General features: G+C 45.3%; 1 protein-coding gene across 3 annotated transcripts in view; it reads left to right on the plus strand.

The window, feature by feature from the left end:
- The window catches only part of PIBF1 (progesterone immunomodulatory binding factor 1), a 225,793-nt gene that overhangs the window by 139,533 nt on the left and 74,000 nt on the right, over positions 1–12,260 (plus strand). For all 3 annotated transcript variants that reach the window (XM_074982867.1, XM_074982868.1, XM_074982869.1), the window contains one exon: positions 8,845–8,975. In XM_074982867.1, coding sequence (XP_074838968.1) covers positions 8,845–8,975 — 131 coding nt within the window. The remainder of the gene's footprint in view (positions 1–8,844; positions 8,976–12,260) is intronic.

Below are 12,260 nucleotides of genomic sequence, written 5' to 3' on the forward strand. Positions count from 1 at the left end.
GCAGATTCTCCTCAAGGGTCACTCTGAACTTTTCGGCTCTCTGTGAGTTTGCTGTCTTTCTGGCATCAATGCGGGGCCTTCCAGTTGTTTTAGAGTGGTACAGCTTCTTGGGTCTCACCTTGAGTTTGGAGCAAACTAGCGAGTGATCTGTATTGCAGTCAGCACTATGATAACTGCGTGTCAGAAGGACGTTTTTGAGGTTATCATCTAGCGATGACAACGTCTAGTTGACACCAGTGTTTCGAGTGTGGGTGTCTCCATGACACTCTGTGCTGTGGCTTGGTTTGGAAAAATGTATTTGTGATGCACAGATTGTGGCATGTGCAAAGTTCAAGAAGACGTTGTCCGTTTTCATTCGTTTTTCCCACACCGAAGTGGCCTAAGCAGGAAGGCCGTGAGTCACGATCGGCTCCAACTCTTGCATTGAAGTCACCCAAAATGTACAGTTGTTCATGAGCAGGTATTTGCGCTATGGCAGCACTAAGCACGTCAAAGAACGTGTCTTTTACTTCTGGTGTGGCGTACAGGGTTGGAGTGTAAGCGCTGATCAGGTGGACAGGACCAGCGCAAGTTTGAAGTATGACCTGAAGGAGTCTTTCTGATCCGCCCATGACTGATTCCACCATTTGTAGAAGGGTGTTTCTGATGGCAAAGCCACCACCATGCTCCCTGGGTTCATCTTGGGCTTTACCCTGCCAGAAAAAGGTATAGTCCTTTTCCTTTAGGGATCCCGAATTGGCGAGTCACGTCTCTTGCAGAGCAGCAATGTCAACTTGGAGCCTCTTCAGTTCCTCGTTGATGACAGCAGTCTTTCGGGTGTCGCTGATGTCCTGAAGATCTTCAGTCAAACCAGTCAGCATGGTCCGCACATTCCAGCAAGCAAGCTTAAAACTTTGCCGTACTCATCAGGAAATGGCACCGTTCGCACTCACCACAACAGGGTGCTTGGCGTAAGACCAGGGTGGATAGCCCTCCCCACTCTTGAGCACCGGGGGACATGGCATGGCATTGCCACAAGCACAACCCATTGTCCACTCCCTCCATGCTGCAGTAATCGGCACCAAGACATCCAGTGCCAACACCAGCATTGACTGAACAACAGACCAAGCTGTCACATCTCATCAGCACCAGTCATCATCAAGGTCACTGATGTCACCATGCCTTTCCCACCATTAGGCGTCATCATCTGTCTCTGACACCTAACCTCCAACACCAGGTGTAAGATCTGACAGTGCTGGCAAATTTTCTTCTCAACGCTCCAGCTCTATACACCTTTGGCAGGATGTCCCACTGTTACCCATCTCCACGCAGTACTGTCCACCGCCCCCACTGTGGCTTGCCCACCACTACTCCCAACCATAACAACAGTGCCCCTCATGGCATGAGCCTTCATGGCACCACCATATACAGTCATCACTGTCATCCACTTTGGAACCTCACCCATCTTCACCACAGTCATCCATGGCACACTTTCCTCCATCGGTGCACCCCAACACCAAGGGGTCTTTCTCCGAGGGGAAGGAGCCTCTCCTCTGTACCTGTTGCCCTCATTCCTGGATACAATGCTTGCCTTGTTGCCTTCCTCGACTGACTGTGCATGGTTATTCCAGGACCTTTTCTGCTGGGTGGCACTCTCTTTAGATAAGGACACTCAGAAGTCCCAGTTAAGCAGTACCAGCTCCTCCACACAGTACAGACTCCATCATCATCTACAGTGGCACTGCCTGTGGATGAGGCTGTCATGGACCTGGCGACAGTAGTGTGCAAAACCCCAGCTTCTATTGACCCCACAAGCAAACAGGCTGATGATAAATACTTTGTGACATCCAAGGAGCTGAGTCTTTGTTTACTCATCCACCTAACTCACACAATCTTCAATAAAGTCTTTTCGCTCCACACCTCAGGACAAGAATACAAAAACTGGGACACTGTGGGTCAGAAAGTGTACTCTTCCAGTGCTCTTTTCCTTTGTGCCACTAATTATGCCACCATGCTGGTAGACTGCGATTTTCAAAATTACTCTAAGCTTCAGAAATTGGTCCCAGTGATACCTGAACATCAAAGTCAGATGCTTTCTAATATCATTAAAGAGGGCTGTACTGTTGCTAGTACGGCCATACAGTCAATTATGGACATAGCCGACATGGCAGCATGTGTTACTGCCTCGGCAGTAGTCATGCTTCACACCTCATGGCTCATCCACTTGGGGGTACCAGAAGAGCTCCAGTACAAGACTGGAGACCTCCCGTTCAACCACCAGCATCTCTTTGCAGAAAAGACTGATGTCTTCCTTCATTCAATGAAAGACTCTAGGACGATGTTATGCACCTTGGGGGTGTATACACCCGTGGCTAAGCAGGCTCAGTATTCCCCATTTCAGCACCCTCGGCACCACTACCAACAGTCCCAGCAACAACCTTGGTTCCAAAGACAACAGAGGTACAGACCACAACACCAATGTTCTGGCAGACAGCATCAAAGCCATCAGTCAGCGACATCCCACTCTCAACCCTCCAAGAAACAGTTTTGAGGGTGTGGTCCAGAGCCTGATCCAGCATTCTCAGCAGGACACCAGGCAACCATTCCGCCACTGTCCCTGCCTTTTCTAGCATCAGTGGGAGGCCATCACCACAGACAAATGGGTTCTGGAGCTGGTGGCACAAGGATACTCTATTCCCTTCATTTCCACATCCCCTATCCACCCTCCTCCTCCTTTCAGGGACCCTTCTCATAAGATTCTCCTTGACCAGGAGGTCCAATGCCTCCTCAGTCTGGTAGAGCCTGTTCCTGAGGAATTCTGGAGCAGAGGGTTCTACTCCACTTACTTCCTCATGCTACACTCAGGGCAGCAACCTGTTTTCCAATTCTGTAGCTTTCTCTTCACAGGTTCTAGCTTCTCTTCAATGATGGCCATGTCAGGGCATTATTCTCACTGGCGTGCCGTTTTACCAGCCTCCACTGTCGGTCACTCTTACCACAGATGCCTCTCTCCTTGGCTGGGGAACGCACCTTGCTTGTCGTGCAGTATAGGACAGGTGGTTGTTCACCAAACAGATGCTCCACATCAACCTGTTGGAACTCTGAGCAGTCCGCTATACCTGCAAACACTTGATTGTTTCTGGCAGGCAAGTCACTCAATATCCTTACTGACAACACCACTTACATGTATTGCATCAACCTCCAAGGGGGAATTTGCTCACTGTCTCTCAACATGGAAGCCATAAGACTGTGGAAATGGTGCATTTGACACCAGATCAGTCCAATGGCTACGTATCTCCCCAGAGTTCTCAAGGTGATAGCTGATGCCCTCAGTCATATATTTGCCGACCATCATGAATGGGAGATCGACGTGGCTGCCCTCAACTGTGTGTATCAAATGTTGGCATATCCTCACATAGATCTGTTTGCCATCAGAACCAACAGAAAATGCCACCAGTACTGCTCCAGAGTGGGGCTTGGGAGATAGTCCCTCAGGGATGCCTTTACCATCAAGTGGGACGTGCTTCTCCTGTATGCATTTCCCCACATTCCGCTTATCCACAAGGTGCTATTTAAGGTCAGAGAAGACCAGGCACTCATCATCCTAGTATCCCTGGCTTGGCCCAGACACACTTGGTACCCTTACCTCTACTGGATGTCAGTAGCAGCTCCTTATCCATTTCATTCTCACTGCGACTTTCTGTCTTGGGATTTTGGCCATATTTTGCGTTGCGATCTCCACACAAAGCTCTTTCATGACTCCACAATGCCAAAACCACACTCTCTGAGGGATTATGGAGAATCCTCATCAGCAGTAGACAGGAATTGACACACACATTTACCTGTATAAGTGGCAGCGGTTTTCCCACTGCATGGACTCCCACCACTCTGTGCCTCCTCATACCGCGCCCTTGCCTGTTCTTCTGGACTATCTCCTGTATCTGCACGTCAGGCCTTAGCTTCAGCATGGTTTGGGTAAACGCTGCGGCCATAGTGTCTTTTCACCAGTCCGAAGAGGGACCTTGATTCCTGGCCCATCCTACAATCAAGAGCTTCCTAATAGGCCTTCAGAACACCTTCCCATCAGTCCGCCCCCTGGTCCCCATATGGGACTTTAATCATGTTCTTTACCGCCTTATGAAGCCGTCCTTTGAGCCACAGATAATGTGCTCCTGGCTTCACCTGTCTGTAAAGCTCTCTTTCCTTGTGGTGATCATGTCAGGAAGTTAGCCTCCCTGCACTGTCTTTACAAAAGATAAGGTTACCTTATAGCCTCACCCTAAGTTTTTATGCCAGGTTCCCTCCCCATTTCACATCAATGAGTCGATCCACTTAGCTGCGTTTTTCCTGAAGCTGCATTCTGAAGCAGCACTTGTGGCATGGCATACGTTGGATGTCTGTCGGGTGGTAGCCTTCTGTATGGGCCGTATGGAGCTGTGGTGCAAATCTTCCTGGCTTTTCCTGTCCTTTGTGGAACGGTCCAAAATTCTGCCTACTTATCCCAAAGACTTTCAAAGTGGTTTTCCTCCTTTAGCCACACTCGTTATGCATTTCATCACAGAGAGTTGCCAGGTACTCTCATGGCCCATTCAAGCTGGGCGGTGTCTTCCACTTCCGCTTTCCTCAAGAATGTACCTCTGATAGACGTTTGGAAGGCAGCCACATTGTTTTCCAGTAACACGTTTGCCTGACATTATGCTCTCTCATCTATTATCGCTTCTTCTATCCAAGTGAGACAAGCCGTATTGTCTACTGTGGTGATGACTGAGCTCCCAACCCACCTCCATTCTGCCATTACTGCTTTATAGTCACCCAGGCTGTGTCTACACTAGCATCCCCCTTTCGAAAGAAGGATGCTAATGAGACACTTCAGGATAGGCTAATGAGGCACTGCAATGAATATGCAGCACCTCATTAGCATAATGGCAGCTGTAGCACTTTGAAAGTGCCGCTTTTGATCGCACACAGCTCGTCTACACAGGGTCCTTTTCAAAAGGACCCCGCAGACTTCGAAGTCCCCTTATTCCTATTTTGTTATGAAGTTTATTCTATTTGATTATAGGAATAAGGGATTTTCGAAGATCCTGTGTAGCTGAGCCATTTGCAATCGAAAGCAGCACTTATGAAGAGCCGCAGCTGCCATTTATGCTAACGAGGTGCTGCATATTCATTGCACCACCTCATTAGCATATCCCAAAGTGTCTCATTAGCATCCCCCTTTTGAAAGACATAGCCCTAGAGTGGAGTACCCACGGGGATACTTCTGAAAGAAGAAAGGGAAATTAGTCACCTTGTGCAGTAACAATGGTTCTTCGAGATGTGTCCCCCTGTGGAGACTCCACTTCCCTCCCTTCTTCCCCTACTTTGGAATGTCCTGTTCTATTTGCCAGGTAGGGAAAGAACAGAGTAGTAGTCCATGCTGTGCACATTCCAGAGAGCACAAGGTGGTACTTCTGTACATGCGGGGCACAGGAAACCATGGCTGTGGAAGAATCTCCACATGCCAGCGTGAGGACAAACCAACATCGAGAGTGGAGCACCCACAGGGACACACATCTTGAAGAGCCATCGTTACTGCACAAGGTGAGTAACTTCCTCTTCAGGACCTGTCAGGTCCCGCCTGTACCGGACAAAGAATGTGCAACCTGTAATTAAAATATATGGGTTGTCATTCTTGCCAATGTCAAAGGTAATTAGTGTTGGCTCTCTTAATCTTGAAGTTTAGGACTGTTACATACACCTGAACCTGCAAGTCCCCATGTTTTTTCTGCCAACATGTAGGCAAAAGCAGAACTCCAGTATTCCTGGCTGTGACTATATTTAAATTTGATGTTTTTGTCCTATAGTTCTTCCCTTTTTGTAATTTATTTTCTGATGTTCCTTGATGTGAGTATGTTCCCTTGCAAGTTAAGTCCTCTGCTTCCACTTCTATTAGACATCAAGATACACTTCCAACACATCTCTCTATTATACTGGATAAACTTCATTGCTAATTCCTCAGCTGTTGATAATAGGTCTAGAGGCAGGGCTTGATTAACACTTCAGGGAGTCCGGGGCTGTTAGATTTTGGGGCTGTCTAGGGGCAAAAAATTAAGGGTTCAGAGCACAAGAAAGGGTTGAGGCGAGAGGAAGGGTACCAGATGGGGTGAGGGATCCTAATTAGACTGCAGGCTCTGACGCATGGCTGGTGATAGGGCATTAGGGTTGCAAAAGGGAGGGGGCTCCAGGTTGGGGTCAAGGGGTTTGACGAGTGGGGGGCAGGGATCAGGGCAGGAGGTTGGGGTCAGGATTTGTGATGGAGATAGGGTGTGGGAGGCAGCTCAGGGTTTTGGTGTGTCTCACCTGTTTAGCACAACTTAAGCTCCCCTTTGGTGATGGGAAACAGCTCTGTGTCTTATGCTGCCCCATGCTCTCCTGCAGGCACCACCCTTCGCACTTTCCATTAGCCACAATTCCCAGCCAACTGGAGTTGTAGGGGCTAAGCCTTGAGGCAACTACAGCAAAGGGACAGAGCTTCCCAATGCTTATGATTGCACAGCTCCAGCCTGGGAAGTGGCGGAGGAATGGCAGCACGTGGAGCTGCCTTCCTCTCTCCCCACCAGTAAGGGCTATCTCAGAATACAGAGACTTTAGTGACTGCAGCCAAGGGTCCAAGGCTGAGGGGGCCCCAGGCTGCAACCAGTAAAGCCCTTTTCATAATCTGGCCCCGTCTAGAGGTGATTGTGACTAATGACTTGAGCTTATAGAGGAGGTATTTCAGCCGTTAGCTGTCATTTTTGAAAGGTCCTGGAAGACAGGAGAGATTCCAGAAAACTGGAAAAAGGTAAATATAGTGCCCTTCTGTAGGACAACCCAGGAAACTACAGACCAGTCAGTGTAACTTCTGTACCAGGAAATATAATGGAGCAAATAATTAAGGAATCCATCTTCAAACATCTGGAAGATAACACAGTGATAAGTGACAGTCACCATAGGTTTGTCAAGAACAAATCATGTCAAACCAGCTTGACAGCTTTCTGTGATAGGATGACAAGCCTTGTGGATAAGGAAGGAAGATTAAACATGGTATACCTAGACTTTAGTAAAGCATTTGATGCAGTCTCACATGACCTTTTTATCAGTAAATTAGAAAAATATAGTGTGGATGGATACAATAAGGTGGGTTTATAAAGGATTGGATAACAATTCTCAGAAAGTAATCATCAGTGGGTCATTGTCATGCTGGAAGGACATAACAAGTGAACTTACACAGGGATCAGTTTTGGTACCGGTTATGTTCAACATCTTCATAAAAGATTTAGCTAATGGCATAGAGAGTGCGCTTATAAAGTTTGATTTAGGACCCTTTGTGATTGGGCAACAGGGTGCCAGTACCACACAAAAGTCAAGTCTCCTGGTGCTGGACCCTCTAAAGCTTCAGGTGAAGGATGTCATCCCCTCTACCCTGGACACCTTCAAGGCCATCAGGGGCCCAATTGAGATGATGGCCCGGAGGTTACTGGTTATTAGAGACAGACCACTAGATGTTGTCCAGAGGCAAGCCAGCATTGTTGGGGCTGATAATCCTGCGAGTGGGCTCTTGCCACCTCCCTGGGTCCCAGCACTGCTCATGGGGGCATCACTAGTTCAAATCATGGCACCAATCAACCTGTCAGAGCTGCTGCTGCTTGAGGGTAGCCTCAGACCACAGATCCTGGCCACAATCTGAGTTAAGTTTGTGGTTGCCAGCCCCTTGGCACCACTCTTCAGAGTGCTATATGGATTCCAAACACCATTCACCCATCGCAGCTCCCAGGCACATTGCCAATCCTTTCAAGACATTGGTCCATCCAGTTGCAGCGAGCTTGTGGACTGCATTACTTCTGGTCAAGGTGTTGATCCCACTTAGGGGATGGCACTTCCTTCTGGCACCATTCCTTTCCACAACACTGCTTCAGGTCCTGCACTAATGGAAGTCTCAGCTTTGTTTGCAATCCAGGAGCAGGTCTCGTACGCAGCACTGATCTCCTTGGCACTGCTTTCTGACCCAGGCACACTCAGTGCTTCCATCTACTTCAGCTCTCCTTCCCCTCTCCTCCCACCTAGTCTTCCCATTCTGCATCAGCTCCATAAGCTGATGGGGTATCAGGTGCATTTTTACTTATGTATATTCATATATATGAGGAAGCAGAGCTACAGCATTTAAAAATAACTGAAGGGGAGAAACAACTGGAAATGTATTATATTACTATTATTTATTTGTATTGAAGAAGCATATTGAAGCTGTAATCAAGAGTTATGTCCTTGTGCTAGATGCTGTACACATATATAATAAGAAGCATCACCCATCCCAAAAGGTTTGCAATCTTAGAAGATGACAAAAACACAACAAATGGATGAAACAAATGGGGAGAGAAGAGGAGTCAGCAGTATAAACATGATAGCTGAAGCCATGATTGCAGATAAGATTTCCCAAGATAGGACTTGGAGAGAGAAAAGGAAAGGACAAAAGACAGCTCTTAAGGCTCTCACACAAAAGATTGAACACAGTATAAGTACAGGAGTGTCTCAGTGGTACGTTCATAAAGTGCTGTTGAAGACAGTCAACATATTGAAGATGATGAAGTGGGAAAAAAAGACCCTGAGACTTGAATAATAAGAAGTCATTAAAAATTCTGGTGACAACAGTTACAGAGACCAGAAGCTGGATTTAAGTGGATCTATAATTGAGTTAGAGGACAGGAGCATCTGAGGATTAAAGGGATTGGCCACACCAGTTTGAGGGGTTTGCATGTTTTAATTGTCAAATTAACCATTTTCTAGTATCATAGTGTATTATACTACTTTATAATTTTTAAATAAATAACACATTTTTTCATTTACCAGCTTCACAGAGCCAGTTCTTTGCTGAGTCAAGTACAACAGCCATACAAGTACCTAATTGAATCTGTACAACAGCGAGATTCTCAAATACATTCACAGAAAGAACATATTGCACAACTTGAGAAAGATATCAGGTAAATACAAAAAAAACCATTGCGTGTGTTATTTTTATATTTATCTGCATCCCAACTTTGAAAATAATATTACCTGTCATAACTCTGTTACCTGTCATAATATTTCTTATTGTGTCATTCTCTAAGCCAGTTTTGCATGCTCTTGCATCCTGGTTTTCCCTCAACCTCATAAAGCTGGAGGAAGGCAAACAGGGAAAGAGTTGCATTTAAACAGGAGTTTGGAGGTGAGGGTAGATAGTGGGAAGCAGAATAAAGTCATGGATGCAGAGAGGAACAAACCAGGCTTCATATTGAAGCAGGGAAATGGTTTGGAGGCAGAGAGATTATGTGATGGAACTGTGTGTTGGGCTGGTAGATGTGCAGTCTGAGACATAAATAAAAGGCAAGTCACAGAGTGTCCGCATTCCTAATATTCTCTTCAAGCACTGCTGTGTACTCATTCCCTATTTCCTCCTCACCTAGTCGTGCCATGTCTCTTCTTTTCTTGAACTGTGTCTTACACTTTCTCTTTAGTTTCATCTTGATATTTGCGATCACTAGACTGTGGTCCAAGTCTATATCCGCTTCTTGGAAAGTTCGACACTGCTGTAGTGATATTACCCATCTTTTTCTTATCAAGTTCATGTCTATCATATTCTTGGACTTCCCATCGTTCAATTGCCATGTCCACTTCCTACAGTCCTTTTGTTGGAATCTTGTGTTGCAGATCACCATCTTGTGCTCCGTAGCAAATTCTAGTATTTTCTTGCCTCAATCGTTTCTCCATATCCAAATCTTCCCATGACTCTCTCCCAAACTTTATTTGTTCCAACCTTCATGTTCCAATCTCCTCCAATGATCAACAGATATCTCTTCAGTACCTAGTCCAGTGTCTTTGTCAAATCCTTATAGAATAGCTCAATCTCTTCCTCCATACTGTCCAACATGGGTGCATATTCTTGAATGACTAAGATGTTGAATGGTTTTGCATCAAATCTCACTACCATCATTCTAGCACTCACTGGTTTGTATCCTAACAATGCTCCTCTAGCTCTTTTGCTAAGAAGGAATTCGACTCTTGCTTCGTGCTTAATTTTGTTCCCTGACCAAATGACTTCGCAACCACGCATATCTCCCGATGCCGTCCAACGTATCTCTGCCAGTTGGCTAGAAAAAGTAGAGGTATGAGACAAGGAGATCAGATATTGCCAAATATCTGCATTATGCATCTAGAGAGAGTTATGGACAAGATCGAGGAAGAGGTAGAAGGGATACCTATGCACAGGATAAGAATTAACAACTTGAAATTCACGGATGACATAGTTATTGAGGAATATGAGGGGAAGCTAGCAAAAACAGTGCAGGTGCTAAACCAGGAAGGGAAGCGATATGGACTGATTATGAACATTGATAAAACAAAAGCAATGGTATTTGGAGACAAGGAAATGGGAAGGAAGATCAGTGTAGATGGGACTGAACTAGAGAACATAGAGAAGTTCATGTATCTGGGGAGCAACATAACATATGATCTAGACTGTAAGAAGGAAGAAGAAACTAGAATAGCAAAAGCAAGAGTGACTTTGAAGTCAATGGATAAAATCTGGAAAAGTAAAGCAATTAGCTTAGTAACGAAGCTGAACATTTTGAAAATGTGTATATTCAGCAGCATGTTGTACGAATGTGAGACATGGGTGATAACGAAAGATTGGAAGGGAAGAATGTTAGTGTTCGAGAGGAGTTGTTATGGAATGATCATGAGAATAGGATGGATGCAGAAGGTCACCAATGAGAAATTATATAGGAAGATACAGCTGAAAGAGAACCTACTGCAGAAGATTATACAACGCAAGTTACAGCTATTCTGGCATATTTGCTGAATGAATGATGAATGAGAAATCAAGACCCTGGTATTCGGCATAAGGGACAGTTTGAATAGGAGAGGCAGACCCCACAGGGAGTGGGTAGATGATACAGTAGATTGGTACAAAGCTAGTCTACAGAAACTAAGCCACTCCTCACTGGACAGGGAAAGATGGAAGGAAATAGTGAGAGAGGCATCAGACATCATTGGGTGCTGAGCCCATGATTGTTGGTGGTGGTGATGATGATGATGAAGTCACAGAGTGAACTTCTGAAGCAACATTAAAATGTTAACTTTTCAGTAGATATGTAGTAATTTGACTTAAGATGTGCATACATTCACACCACTGTGAATCACTGTCAATAAAAGTCTTCCCCTACAGCACTGAGGCTACATCTACACGAGCCCCAAACTTCGAAATGGCCACGCAAATGGCCATTTCGAAGTTTACTAATGAAGCACTGAAATGCATATTCAGCGCTTCATTAGCACGAGGGCGGCCGCGGCACTTCGAAATTGACGCGCCTCGCCGCCGTGCGTCTCGTCCCAACGGTGCTCCTTTTCGAAAGGACCCCGCCTACTTCGAAGTCCCCTTATTCCCTGGGAGCCATTTTCCCAAGGCTCTCTTGAAATTGAAGCTTCAAAATGAGCTTTAATTGGTTTTTTTTTTCATACTAATGATAAGTCGCGTGGGCTTTTTCACGTACATGACGTTTTACGCACAAATGTGGATGAACCCATTAAAAACTGCGTTACTGCCTATACAATATGAGTGCATTTTTGACTCTTGCCTGGAAAGTCCAAAAGTCTCTCAAGTGGCTGCAGTGTACTTTTTCAATCTGCATCTCTATCATCAATAGCTATGACAGATGCTTCCAGTCTGAATTTAGGAGCTTGTTTCTGAGGGCAGAGTGTTTGTGGTCACTGGCACATGAGAAAGTCCCTCATGCTAATATGGATTTGGATATCTAATAATCTATGCCCTGTGAAGTTTTTTTTTTGTCAGCGTAAGAGCCACATGAAATAAGTTCTTACAGACAACACAACAGCACTATTCTACCTGAATAAACAAGAATGATGTTCGCTATCAACCATTCTGACATAGATTTAAGAGGTTTGGGTTAGGAAACCTGGAAAAACTAATTTTTGATCCTCTATGTCTTTATTTGTAAAATGAAAATAATATTTACTTACTTAAATGATCACATAAAGTTTTGCCATGTCTCAGAAAGCTATGGTGATTACCAGTGAAATAACTAATATTAGCATTTACATTATAATAATTAGAATTCACACTTATTCAAGTGTTTCAGCCAAATCATTGATTTTTTTTTCTTTTCTCCTCTCCCCTTAGAGTTGCTTTAGGTCTGCTTTTTACAGTTAGAGCTGGGCAAAGCACCTGCACTTGTCCAATTCTAACTGCATAAAGCAAACCTAAAGTTTAC

Source organism: Carettochelys insculpta, chromosome 1 (assembly GCF_033958435.1).
Source record: "Carettochelys insculpta isolate YL-2023 chromosome 1, ASM3395843v1, whole genome shotgun sequence".
In the NCBI taxonomy this organism is placed as follows: domain Eukaryota; kingdom Metazoa; phylum Chordata; order Testudines; family Carettochelyidae; genus Carettochelys; species Carettochelys insculpta.